Here is a 15,108-nt window from a genome sequence, read left to right on the forward strand (position 1 = left end):
GTAATACAGGACACGACTGATCCTCCAGAGCAAAAGACGATCTTTGTAACTGTTCTCCACTCTGACCAATAGAAGAGGATCCTGAACATGGGACCCCCTGTATTTACAAGGAATTCCCTGATTCCCTGACCACCTTTAATTCTATTGTTTCTTGTTGAACCCATTTTACATCTTTGTACGGGCCCTGTGCACAGAACCCTTACAGTAGTGCACGGCGGCTGTACGGCTCTTTAGTATGGGCCCTTACAGCCTCAGTGTCCTGCCATTCAGGGTGTTGTATGTACAGAGATATCCTCATCTAGAAGCGATTATTTTAGAAGAGATTACCCCCATTAATATGGGGTCCAATGGAGCATGCCACATGCAATTCCATGCAAGCCCTAATATAGCTCCATGCCAAACAGTGCCATGATGCGGTCGGGTGCCTGAGTCCTAAACTGTTTACTTTTTAATATACAAAGTGTCACGATCTGTGGGTATGTGGACCTACTAGGCCACACCGCCGTAGCAGGGAGGCAGCTGGCCAAACAACAACAACAGAGTACCTAATCAATACAAAGTCCAGCACAAGGGTACCTGAATAGTCCAGACAGTCGCAGTTGCTAGGCACAGATGGAACTTCAGACGGCAGAGAATGCCACACGTTGCGGAGGGTATCAGGCGTGGCAGATGACAGCAGACGTGGTGTACGACAGCAGGCGTGACCGATGACAGAACACGACGCCAACACTCGATAGGGGTGGGTACCAACACAGAACAGGATACAGGAACAAGTAGTAGGGCACGGGAACACTTGGGAACAGGAAAACACTGACAGACCATTTGCTAAGACTAACATGTGAATTACAAACAACGCTCAGGCAGGGGGTGAAAGGGCAGGGCCCCTTTTATAGTCCAGAGTGATTAGGGCTAAATTTTAATATAAGTCATGTGCGAATGCTGGCCCTTTACGGCCAGGCACGAGCGTGCGTGCGCACCCTACAGGACACAGCCGAGTGGAGCTGAAGTGAGTGCTGGCGTCTCCTAGGAAGGAGATGCCGGCCAGCACTCACAGATCCATGGCCGCGGCCGCCAAGGGGTGAGTAGGAACGGCGTTCCACGGCCGTGGATGCTACACAAAGAATTGCTATATTGTTCAGATTCCACAATACAATTTCTTTACTCAGGTATCAATAGGACCATATTCTGGATTATCAAATAGTCCGCATTATTACTGTCAAGGAATAGTATATAAAACTCAGCTTGTAAATTGAGAACGCTTATGATGAATTTCCTAATTCATCTACTCAGTTTTCTGTTTCTTGTCATGTGAAATTCTACGCTAGAAACAAGTGCTGGATTATCGAATACCAAATTATAAGAATTTCACTGTATTTCAGTCCCACTTACTCTAAACATTTGTAGTGATTCACTGTTACCATATATTTTCAGCGCATCCCCTAAACCTGCGCCCAGAATGGAAACAAAGCCAAAAGAAGCTGCAACAGTTACGACAAGGTCGGTTTCTCATCTTTCTATAAATTGTCAAATTGAAAACAAAAATATCTCGCCAAACAGTATAACCTCCGGCAGATTTCATGAGGACCTAGTTTAATTATACCATATTACTAATGGCTTGGAGCTTCATCTATCCAAAAAGGATAATTTCTCTGATCACATCTTCATAAGGAAACTTACACTTGGGAGAAAGTTTTGGCACGGCCTATCGTACACCCCCCCCCCCCCTCCGCCAACCCCGCGGTCTGATCTACTCCAAGGTCTGCAGAAGTGAAGAAGGGCGTACCCTACCCAATATATTACACAATAAAATTACGCCCGCGGCAAAGAAGGGCAGGACACTTCTTGGGACGTAATTGGAGCCGTTTTTAATTGACTCCAATGAAAACCACCTCCAATTACGTCCGTAAAAGACGCGAAAAACGCGTGCACTTGTAAAAACGTCTGAAATTCAGGAGCTGTTTTCTCCTAAAAACAGGTCCGTAATTTCAGACGTATTTGGCGTTGTCGTGTGCACATACCCTTATTCTTAAAGGTGTATACCCATGAAAGATATTTGTGGCATATGTCTAAGCAGTTGGGTCTTGTTCCCCCATTCCAACCACTACGTATGCCTAGTCACTTTCAACTAAAGAGTATGGGCATGTTCACACGGCACTCAATAAACGTGTAAAATACACTAGCGTCCCTTGCGAATCGCTTTTTAAAATACAGGCAGTTTGACGGTTTTTCCAAGTGTTTTTTGAAGCATTTTGCACACACTTTTTGCGTGTTTTTTGGCCTGAATTTAGGCACGTTTGACGCATTTTACGCATCAAAGAATTGACCTGATGCTTCTTTTTTTACACAACGTGTTTTTTTGAATACACATTGTATGTACTAACTGTGCACTTTCCCATTGATTTGAATGTGAAGCCTAATGAAACATTTTTTTTAATTTATATTTCGGCACGTAAAATGCGCCAAAATACACTTCTTATACGCGCCATGTGAACAGGGCCTATGGGACATTTGGAATCCTTTACACATACACCTTTGTTCTCAGGATCACAGCGCTCCCCGTGATATCCTATAAATATTTCTTATAATAACTTGTTAAATATGACATAGTATTTGTTTTGGTGTTTTATATCATTGTATATTTATATATTGTAGAGATAACCAGCGTGATCTGATCAGTTGGTCTGATTTGGATAACAATACAAACACCAGGTAAGTTATAACTGAATGTGGACTTTAATAATGATAACCGTTTCCCACCATCTAATAAGTGGCACCTTAACACCCCAAGTCAATATTGGGGACCAACAATCATCTTCCCTGCAAACGGGCTGGTGGCATCTCCGCACCGCACTGGTCTTCACAAGAACATAGAGATCCAGAGGCTGGCACTGTTCTTCTACAGCTGTCCTAACAAGCTCAGCACTTACATAGATCATTTATTAGGGAGTCTGGAGGACTGATTATTATTATCATTAGTATATAGCACCATCATATTCTGGGGCGCTGTACAATGCAATTAAAGACATGGCTAAAAGACCTAATACAGGTACAAATACACAAACCATATCAGAGCTCTAATGCAGATACAACATGGAGGTTCCAAGATATCTTGGAATAATTTACCGCATTTGGACGATCCTTGTAGGTTCTTAGGGTCGCCATTGATACAACTTTTTGGCCATCATCAGAAAATGTTCCAAAATGTAAAAAAAAAACAGAGCAGTTGCATTGACAATGAGTTAGAAGATTTTCGGACTAATGGGGCAGATTTCTGTCGGCTGTATCACCATAGAGGCACCACTTATCAATCTGCTTGTTATTGGTCAGATCACCTCAATGGTCATCTTGTCTATGATCATGTTTAGGGTTTAATTCCTTAAAGGGGATTTTCCATTTGTGCCTGTAATTTCTAACTGTGCTATAGTTACTTTTTATGCTTTGCACTATATTCTAGTTCCACTAGATGGCAGTAGTGAGAACATTTCTGTCATGAATTTCACTAAGGCTATGTATACCTTTGAAATCATTTGGGTTTTTTAAAATAAAAGGTGTACATGGTGGTTAAGATTGTACGACTTCATTTCATGACTTTTCCCCCATGTCGTGCTTCTCTAATATTTTCTAATTTACCAGTCACATGATTGTCACATGAACAAGCTTTTACAAGTTAAATGCTGAATGAGATAAGATATACATCACATACAGGGCTGGATTCGGGTTGCTGGGCTCCCCATTTCACCTCTAGGCGCGAGCCCACCTGACTCCCTACTGCAGCCATATATAGGAAAGGTGGTCATGCATGCGTGTGGCCCTCTGCACTTAATTCTATGGGTGTTATGGAGACAACCAAGACAGTGACTCCCTTAGACTTCAAACGAGAGATCCATATGCATGTGTGACCACCTCTCCACCTCTTCTCAGCTGTATAGGATTGGCAAACAGCCATCAGGGGTCCCCCATTTTCTTGAGAGGTGGTTGTCCCAAAGGTAAGCGGTGTACACATTACCTTCATAAATGGTAACTGCTAGGGAAGTAACTAAAATAATGCTGGGCTGGGTGGATTGCAAGACCAGCCTGGGAACAAGTGGGGTATGAGTTGCCCCCATACTTCCTCAAGGTAGTAGAGACCCCAGAGCAAGTGCCCCATGTGCCCTCCCTAGTGTCTTTTCCTCAGCGCATATATCATATTCATGGTACATGTCATGGCCATCGCCGCTCGCTCTCACCCACCATGCACCTACCAGTCTCAGACATGTCCTCTGCTTGGACCGACACTGCTACGTTCTTCCTGGCCACCCGGCACACGGACTGCTCTGCCGCCATTCTCCTCTTGGTAGATTCCTAGTGCTTGCGCATTGACCTCTCCACCTTTAAAGGACCAGCACACGCTAATATCCACCCAGGTTTCCTGGATACATAAGGTACTTTCCCCATTGCTCCATGCCTGAGCAATTAGCTTTCACAGTCCAGCTTGCTAGTACTGCTCTTCTGTTTGTTTCATTGGAATATCTGTTACTGACCCTGCTTAAGCTTGACCTTGTCCTATCTGCCACCTGCCCTGACCATTAGCCTGCTTACCATGACAACTGTCTGCCGCCTATCCTGACCTTCGCTAGTACGGACTCTGCATCTTGTCACTTTCCGTGGGTATGTGGACCCACTAGGGTAATGGAGTAATTGAGGCTCAGCACAGATGAACTTGTAGACACCAGACGTGGTGTATATCAGCAGGCATGACCGTGGCACAACACAAATCCAACAGGTTAAGGCACAGGAACAGATATAGCACGGGATATAGGATACAGGTAGCAGGGCACGGGAACAAGATAACACTGAGGGACCATTTGCTAAGACTAACATGGGTAAACACAACAACGCTCAGGCAATGAGTAAAAGGGCAGAGCCCTTTTTATAGTCCAGGGTGATTATGGGCTAATTACAGATTTTACTCATGTTTGTGCGCTGGCTCTTTAAGACCAGAGGCGAGCACATGCACCCTACGGGAACCAGTGCAGCGTCCATGGCTGCGGCCGTCGGGGGGCAGGTAAAAACGACAGTCCGCCGCTGTGGACGTTACACATCTAGTCTTCTGTCACTTATATTTTGCCTGTCCACGTCAGCCGCTGCCAACGGAGACTACTCTGGGGGTAGCAATCTGAGGATTTTAGCGGCCAAGTCCACATCTTTGTACGGAGGTTAAAGGGTGAAAACCTAGCAATTCCCTAGACTCCACTCGCCAGTTTAGCCCCATACTAAATCCGTTCGCAACAAAGAGGGTTCACACTATCCTCTGTTGGCCCTGCCACCAATCTCTACCGGCCTGTGACAATATATAATATCCACAACATTATAAAATCATATACAAGGAATTTGAAAGCTGTTATTTAGTTTAAAAAAAATCTGAATATATCACATGCAATTATAAATATGTCTTAATAATATGGATTCCTGTATTTATTTCCGGTTGCATCTGAGCTAGACAGTTCAGAGGGAAACATTGACATCTCTCACTATTTCCTACCTGAGATCCATCAAATATCACCCATAGACACATAGACCCAACTAACTTTTATACCCGGGGTTGCTCGGGAGGTTGACTTACGGTATAGATAGAGTAAAAGCTCACTATTTAAATACCCAAATATGTGTTGTAAGGCCCCATGCAAACGACCATACAATTCGTCCGTAATTACGGACCCATACACTTTTATTGCCTATGGACACCTTCCTGTAGATTTACAGGAAGGTGTCCGTGCCATAGAAAGGCTCTGCAAAAGATAGGACATGTCCTGTTTTTGCTTTTTACGGACCGTGCTCCCATACTTTATATGGGAGCATGACCCGCATAATAATTTGAAAGTATTAAAAGTTAACTTACCTGCTTCTTCCTCCAGTCTGGCCTCCCGGATGACATTTCATCCCAGGTGACCGCTGTAGCCAATCACAGGCTAATCACAGGCTTCAGCGGTCACATGGACTGCCGCGTCATCCAGGGAGGTCGGACTGGATGTCAAGAGGGACGCGTCACCAAGACAACTGTACGTATGAACTTCTTTTACTTTCAATCGCTGCGTAAACTCTGCCCGAAAGGGCTGCCCCTTCTCTCTTTCCAGCACTGATAGAGAGAAGGGGCTTCCAATTAGTGCAGAGAAAACGGGTCCGTAAGTACGGGTGGAATACTGGTGACGCCAGACTCAATGTTATTGGAAGCACCATTAAATATCCTTAACACTATGATCACATGATCAAAAAAAATGTATTCCCTTTAGGAAATAAAAGTCCTAAGCCAGTGCCCCTAGACTAAACTACGAAGTGGTGGATGAGGGGCTGGGACTTCTGATTCATGCCCATTTGGCATAATTTTTCCTCGCTCCTCATCTTTACCATTAGTCCCTCCATCGCTCATTGCTTCTCCATGCATTTTAGTCCCTCAATTATACGAGACAGGACAACTGTCCTGCCTCTGTGTAAACCCGCTGTGGCCAACATCGCAGTGCTGCTGTGTTAGGCAATTCAGCGAGTAATGATGTACGTTGCAGCCAATTATGTGCTGCCACATCATCAATAGGGGGCGGAGCCTGTCAGTGCAATCCCGATTTTAAACCAATGAAAAATCGGGCTTCAAACAAACTTTCGAACATATATATAAGATCTAGCCCAAATTAGCCATATAGGAGCACCTTGATTGGCCAGCCCTATTTCACATAGTTGGAGGTACTGTATGTCTCGCTGCCATCCCCTTTCATGTCCCGGTGTCTTCCAATGCCAAGACCTATACTGAATTGTGCAAAAATAGAATGGGTTCTGAGCAGGGTGCTCCATTTCTATTAGCAGGTCAAGTCCCTAATACATCATAAGCTCTGCTTTTCGCATTGCATTTGGACTAAAAGGTTATTTTGACCAAAAAATATTAACATCCCTATTGCCATGTAAGAGCCGGGAAACACTCCGGAGGATCCCCTGCTCCTCTGAGGGGCCTTTGTAACCCTGTCAACGAGAGTTTATCACTAAAATCGCCATATGATACAATAAGTCTATACGTGACTGAGGCACAGGTCATGCTGGGTCACTGTTGGGGTGTGTTCACACAGAGTTTTTTGCAGACAGATTTTGATCTGCCTGCACGCCGTTTGCTGCGTTTTTCGCTGCATTTTTCACTGCGTTTTTCGTGCACGCCCATTGAGCACCACGGGCAACAACGCCACGATCTCTACCTGCAATTGATGTCAATGGGAGGTCAGAGACGTAAACACCCGAAGATAGGGCATGTTGCTTCTTTTTCCCGCGAGCGTTTTTTTCCACCCGTGGGAGAAAAACGCCTCCACCTCCCATTGAAATCAATGGGAGGCATTTTCTGCCGTTTTTTGGCGCGGTTTCCGTGTTAAAAACGTGTCAAAAAACTCTGTGTGAACAGGGCCTTACATAAACCTTCCCCCTGGGGTATTACAAAAACTGTGCACCTCAGAAAACTGGGATTTAGGAAGCACCCAATATATAGTGAAAAACGTAAAAAAAATTGATATCTGGAGTGATATCTGGAGTTTTTCTTTAAGATCTATGATGTTTGTATGGTTCAAGTAAGAATTTAGGCTTGGACTTGATCATTCCTAATTGGTCACTAACCTCTCAACAAACTGCACAAATCAATCAATAGTACAAGCGAATATATAAGAAACTTTATAATATATCTTACTAGAGAAAAATGGATCATTCTCCACTTATCTGCCCCCCCCCCCCCCACACCAAATGTCACGCACTCTGAATTTACTGCTTTTTCCGTCTCCTCAAGACAAGACGACCTGAAGGATCAGGTTACAGTTGCCAATGGAAGTCTGTGGAGAGAGGGGAGGGGGGAGTAAGGCGCAGGAGCAGAGTGAGAGAGAGGCAGAGAGAAACACACCGACGATGCTGCAGCTTCTTCTACACAGTGCTGGATTCTTAGCTACACCGCTCATTACTGCTGTATATTCTCCTACATGCTACTGCAGCGTCCATATACATGTGATAGGTAGAGATAGGAGCTGGAATTTCCTCTCAGTCCTGTTCCATACAAAGCAATTTCCTCTTTTTGACAAACACCCTGGTTGCAGAACGTATTTCTACACTCACTAAAGGTTCAATTAAAACTGATACAGCTCATTAAACAATGGCGCATTATGTAAAGCGTCTTTAATTCTGTTTACTTTCCTGTGGTTTACTTCTTATGTGGTCGGTAATTTCTTTCTCATGAACATACATATTCATTTCAGTCAGTACAATGAGGCAAACCATTGCCAACATCAACACAGTAAACAATGACGTTATTCCCTGCGGTCTCAGTGACGTGACATCAAAGAATTCTCTTCCAAGCCCAGAACAAAGGTGACATATAGGCCTTGCAAAATACCTGGAAAACTGTATGATGAGCAATAAAAAGTGGCTATTAGTAGGAACTATTAAAATATAACTTTTCACACTGGACTTAACGCTGGTATATAATGTAACATGTAAAATAATACAGTGAAGTTCTCAGCAAATATTGTTCTACTAGCAAACCAGTCTATTGGATCAAGCTTATAACACTTTGGATAGTGATACAATATTTACAGATAATAACACTTTTACTATACTATGTAATACAAAAATGTTTCAAATTGTATCAAAGCCCAGACTATGGGGAGGCCCTAAGCAGAAATCATGCTGGTTCATACTACCTTAACCCCCACCACCGCCACCACCACCAACCTTCACATCTCAAAACAAGAGGGCTAACTTCTTGCTATCATTGTTGGACATTTGGAAGGGAGAAGCTCCGAGCAGATTGACCATGCTTATGTAGAAGAGGTGAGGGGCCAACCAGAGCTGGTGTCACCATTCTATGGATACTATAGTAGACACATGGCTATTATACATACACCCTCAGTGGCAGGTCAAGAATTAATCTTTACCTGCCCAACACCTTAGTGACATCTTGCAGGTCAATAACTTTTATGACATTGACAGTTGCCCAAAGAGTACCGGAAAATGGATCGAATGTGTTGGACATTTTCTTTTTACGGTTACTTGGAGGCTATGGTCAATGTGAGTGAGTAATAAACAACAGTCAAGTCGGTGGTGAATCTTGCATCTCACCCCTAAAGTGTTTGATGCCATACAAGCATCTATGGCATTATGGGTTGTCATCCAAAACTAAAGTGGTCACTATCTGCATTCATATCTTATGTCTATGGTTAGCTTTAGTTAATCTGACTGATAAGATATAAAAAATAATAAGTTAAGTTATGACTCCTGGTCACCATGGACATAGTTTCTGCTAAGTGTCCTTTCTTTTGTTTAGTTCTTCAGGTTTCCCAATGGCTTTCTCATGATCACTGTCATTGTATCCATCCATATTGCTGCCGGTTGTCCTCCTCTCTTTTTATCTTCAGCTTTTTAGTCTTTTTAAATAAATTGAGTATTATGGTCATAGGCAAGGAACCACTTGTTTATATTTTCTTACCATTTATAATGTTATCATTGCCAACACCAATGTTCAAAGGGGTCCAAACTTTTCTTTGATGGGCCTTTTATTGTCCACCGTTTAAGTGGTTAAAGGGTAACTGAACTTTCAGAAAACTTCTGACATGTCACAGAGACATGTCAGAAGTTTTGATCGCTGGGGATTCGAGCACTGAGACCCCCACTTATCGCTAAAACGAAGCGGCAGAAGCGCTTCGGTCAGCGCTGTGCCACTTTTCTCGGAAAGCCATTCCCATAGACTTTCTAATGAGTCCGTACTCCAACTGCTCAGCTGCCTGAGAAAAGCCGATCAGAAACCAAGTGGCTCAGTGCTCACCCGAGCGTTTCTGCTGCTTCTTTTTAGCGATCGGTGGGGTTCTCGTGCTCGAACCCCCACTGATCAAAACTTCTGACATGTCACTATGACATTTCAGAAGTTTTCTGAACGCTTAGTTACCCTTTAAGGAGCCATAGATAATCACATGACTAAGACAGCTCTGAGTCTTTAGGAATACTTTGAGAGTTGTGATAATTTGACGTTCTTACTCATTTTTCTACCCTTTCATGTACTGATATATATTGTGAGCATCGTTTACTCAAAAATAGCAGTCACATACGCCTGGACTTATTTCGGACTCACTCATCCTTTCCTGTCATGTCCCCTTGTACTTAGAATTTACTGCCTGAAGTAGAACGATTAAAATATTGTTTAATTGATAAATCTTAAAAGTGAGCTATCCTAGCCCTAATTTCAATAGAACAGGCTCAGATACGGTGGTCAGTCATGAAGAGAGGAATACTCGTGTGATGATGTTATTCCAACCACCAAGCAAAACCTCTCCCCTTATAGTATATTGCACTGACACACCTCACTGAAATAGGGGATAATCCAACGCGTTTCCGTGCCACTAGTACACTAGTACAGGTGACACATCATCAGGGATTATCAATTCGGTTTATTTATTGTTTCATCTATTACTGCCGGTAAGCACAGTTGTGTGCTAAATTGAACCTCACGGCGCGCGTACGACTCTAATGCATTGGCGGCCAATGCATTAGAGTCGTACACGCGCCGTGAGGTTCAATTTAGCACACAACTGTGCTTACCGGCAGTAATAGATGAAACAATAAATAAACCGAATTGATAATCCCTGATGATGTGTCACCTGTACTAGTGTACTAGTGGCACGGAAACGCGTTGGATTATCCCCTATTTCAGTGAGGTGTGTCAGTGCAATATACTATAAGGGGAGAGGTTTTGCTTGGTGGTTGGAATAACATCATCACACGAGTATTCCTCTCTTCATGACTGACCACCGTATCTGAGCCTGTTCTATTGAAATTAGGGCTAGGATAGCTCAATTTTAAGATTTATCAATTAAACAATATTTTAATCGTTCTACTTCAGGCAGTAAATTTTGAATCATTAACGGAACGTAACAACCCTATCATTGTGCATATTTTGCCCCTTGTACTTAGCCCTTAACTATATTAATTTGCAGTGACACAAAGTACAAATATGATAGCACTCTAACAATGCCTAATTCATGCTATTGCTGTGGGAGTAGAACAGCACTTAGGTCACACCCTACATACTGATATTTGACCCACGGTGCATTGAAATACTAAACTGGTTGAGTGAGAAGCGGTTGAGGTTACATTTAGCAGAAGTGGACCCAGCAGCAAGGTTGACTCAGCTGGAGCAGCGCAGTAAGTTTACAATTTAGGGGTGGGTAAACCTTCGGCAAGAAGGGATTTAAGGCTAAGATTGGAGGTATACTGTTTGTGGTGCTTGCATGTTGTAGAACTACAAAATCCAGCCAGTTACAGAAATCGGCTGGACATGGTGCCACTACTATAGTGAGCATGGTAGAAGTAGTGGGGATAGATTGATGCATTTACAAAATGCGCTGTAGTATAAAAATTTTGGCCTTTAGTGTTAATCTCAGGACTGCGTTGGCATGAACAGGCACCGTGCTTATTTACCTTAGGCTACATAGCAGTCCATATGGACAAGATACGTACTATACATTGATCTATCATCTTGTATCTTTCCTTGGTTAGGGATTGTGCTATTAATAAATCTCATGTGTCACTCAAGCTATGGTTGGGCGAAACAAATAATGTCCATGTTTGATTTATTTGTTTCATTCATAAACATTATGCATATTTTTAGAGGGTGGGTAGCTCCACCTGAATATGCTTTGTATTGTGTCATAACAATTGGCGTACTCTATATGATAAACTTGATAAAATATTTGCAAAGTGTTATATGAAATGAACTGGAGAAGAAATGCAAAAAGTGCCTAGAGCCAAGGGTCCAACAGTGGAGGGGACTCATTGGACCCCCTTTCTGTCCCACAATGGTGATGCAGCCCTATAGTGGACTACCTCCTGAATTTGACAGCGCGACTCATTGATGCCACTCTCCTACGATAGACCACTATCTTCTATTCTACCTTGCAAAAATATATAAATCCTCCCATTACATGATGCAGCTACGGGGAGCTGGCGGGGCTTGTGCTCCGGGTCCTGGGTGCCGGGGGGGAATGCCAAAAAACTGCTCTGCTTTGGCCAGGGTATTTAGAAACAGGGCTAGAACAGTGAACTAAATCTGAAGGAAAACCTAGCTATGACTCTGTCCCATTGTATTTAATATTTTGCAATACTAGATCTTATTAAGATATACTGTATGCGTACAGATTAGTTAAAGGGGTTAACGAGGATTAGAAAAATATGGCTGGTTTCTTCCAAAAACAGCACCATAGCTAACATGTATGGATAGAGAATGTCAGATCATTCATCTTAAGATTTACGGTATATATATTCCTACCTGTACTTGCATTTCACCTATACTGTATGTATATATGTATTTGTGCTTGTCTGTGTATAACCCAGTATTCATTAGTTAATTTACTGTTGTTAAGGTTGTCGCTGCACCATGGATTTATTGTTTAATTGCTATTTAATTATAAATCTCAATTTATAAAGTGAGTCCGCACTGCGATGGCTGAAGAAGGGTTTGGGAAGTAAAGACCAATCCAATGTGATAGGAATCCCGTATAATCATATGGCCACAGCTGGCGTTATACAAACCAATGATCTGACCCACTGGCAGCAGTGGTGTACATGGAAGAGAGAGGGCCCCATAGCAAAAATCAAACTGGGTCTACCATTATGGTGCCATATGGTTTTGTCACCCAGAAGGGCTTGGTGTTTGTTTCCCCCTTCATGGCTTTGTCATGACCCTTGTGCAAATTCCACACCTTCTTGGTTGCTAACAATGCAGTTTTTCTTTAGAGGGGAGTACAACACAGGTTCTAAAAACCCAGTAGCAAGTGGGATGGGACAAACCAAAACTGGGCCCCCTCTGTATAAGGGCCCCATAGTAGCGGCTTGGGCTGCCTCTATGCTACATATAGCCTTGTATGGCAGATTTATTGCAAACAACTGAACCATGAATCTGAATAGGGTTTGTAAAAATGCATGAACACACTGCAGAAATACCCCATTCAGATGTATGGAACATCAGTCACAGATATGTCTGCAATAAATTTGGAGACAATGAAATGAATGACTGAGCTTGTAGAGACTTATTTTGTGAGACTTTGTCTTGACGTATCCTCTTGCAAAATATGGGGAATATTATAAGTTTACATTTTGTTAATGTTCCTCAACAGGATAGCAAAGGAACGGTCCGTCACTCCAACACCAGTGCCCCGTCAAACCAACAGAGACAGGTCAGTGTTACAGGCTGTAGTAAGTCACTGGTTATTTTCCTTGATTTGTATGGTCTCTGTGCTATCGCTGAAGATCTCACGAGTACATGACTTATATGAAAGCATCAGTAATCCGAGCTTGGCTTAGGCAAATTGCTTAAATTGAGCCTTAAATTTTGGCATGAAAAAACTGCCGTAAAGTAAGTGAACCAAGAGGGGTATAAGGAAGATAAATGTGTCCAACATGTCTATCAAGATACGCCAAATTTATCATACAGAGTGCGTTACTTTGATAAATTTGCTGCATCTTCGACTGCCTGGTCTAAGTTTATAAATGTTAGGCAATATTAAGAAATCTGCCCCATCGAATCTATTTTTCTTCCCTCATATATGTACATAGATGTGTAATCCTTGACCTTTATAGCTATTTGTATATGGAACAGTACAGTATACATTGAACCCACTTATAAAGAATGATTTATCTGCTCCGTTAGTTGATTAGCTGGCAGGACAATCCATTTAATAGATGGTTATTTGATACAGAAGTTATCAGTTCACGGGATATTTTCCCATTGGAATTGGTAGCCATCAAAAAGATATATATATATATATATATATATATATATATATATATATATAATATACTCAATGGCTAGAAAGACAATCAATTAGAAGAAGGAAATGCAATTCACTTCAAAATGTTATACAGTAGATCAGATCCCTCACGCCCAAAGGATGATGAATATTAAAAGTTCCCACTGTTCTGTTATGTTTTGGACTGCGGATCTTCAATCTACCAACACCATGCTATGAACTGCATCCCCACCAGGCACAATCACCACAAATGGCCTTTCTGGACAACCACCATTTTCACCATTGAGTAGGAAGAACTTATTTGCCTAAAGTTATAATAAATATCTTCCCTTGAAGAACAGGATTTTCTTGTCGTAGACTTCATCTTCAGTTCAGATCCAAAAACAAAAACTGCAATTAACCACAAAGACTACATTTCTCTAGAAGTGGTGAAAGACAAAAATGTATAACCCACCCCATATATATTTTTTACATTCTTATATTGCTTTGTATAGAATTTGGGACACAAAACATTACTAGAACTAGTGATACCTACTGAAAATACACAATGTGAATGCGTTTTGTACGTTTTACTTTTTGTTATCAGTGAGAAGTTTGCAGGAGAACCTCCGCTCATTATCATCTCCCCAGAGTTGAATAATAACAGGTATGTATTAAGGGAATAATTACAATGTCTGTTTAATATAGCACAATAAAAGGATCAGAACGTTTAGGGTAGTGTTTCGGATGTAAATCGTAAAAATAACATTTGTTTATAGGTGCATAAAAAATACAGGGCTTTATAACAAAACTCTAAAAGGGTTAATCACTACTATACCTCTAGGTTAAAGTAAGGCAGCCTGGATCCTAAAATAATATCATCAAGGGAACACGACAAACAAAATAGGATGGAAATTTTCTAGGACAATTTTCTCCAACCTGTGGCTTTTCAGCTGTTGCAAATTGACAATTGCCATCATGTATGATCGGAGATGAGTTCAACTCCTGCAGGAGAGCCACAGTTTGGAGATCACTGATCTAGGAAGTTACACAGGTATTCTAATTTGGCTTTGTATTTTTGTGATGTTAGTTTTACCTCCCATTAACATAGCCTAGACCGGAAACCTATAGACTTGAATGGGGTCCTGGTCATTTATGTAGGAAGTCTGTCTCAAAGTTGCTTGTTTTATTAGGGTGTTTGTGTCATTAATAAACTTCATGATACATTTGAAAAGGTATAAGCCCAATACATTTTAACTCAATGTGAAATATTACTTATATGTGCTATATATATATATATATATATATATATATATATATATATATATATATATATATA

The 15,108-nt window shown here is 41.8% G+C and overlaps 1 protein-coding gene across 1 annotated transcript in view; it reads left to right on the forward strand.

Moving 5' to 3' along the window:
- ZNF185 (zinc finger protein 185 with LIM domain) overlaps positions 1-15,108 on the forward strand; it is a 45,956-nt gene that overhangs the window by 8,712 nt on the left and 22,136 nt on the right. The window contains exons 7-10 of the mRNA XM_075836653.1: positions 1,432-1,497; positions 2,653-2,709; positions 13,158-13,217; positions 14,377-14,436. Of these exons, the coding sequence (XP_075692768.1) occupies positions 1,432-1,497; positions 2,653-2,709; positions 13,158-13,217; positions 14,377-14,436 (243 nt within the window). The remainder of the gene's footprint in view (positions 1-1,431; positions 1,498-2,652; positions 2,710-13,157; positions 13,218-14,376; positions 14,437-15,108) is intronic.

The sequence above is a fragment of the Rhinoderma darwinii genome, chromosome 8, assembly GCF_050947455.1.
Source record: "Rhinoderma darwinii isolate aRhiDar2 chromosome 8, aRhiDar2.hap1, whole genome shotgun sequence".
NCBI classification, from domain to species: Eukaryota; Metazoa; Chordata; class Amphibia; order Anura; family Rhinodermatidae; genus Rhinoderma; species Rhinoderma darwinii.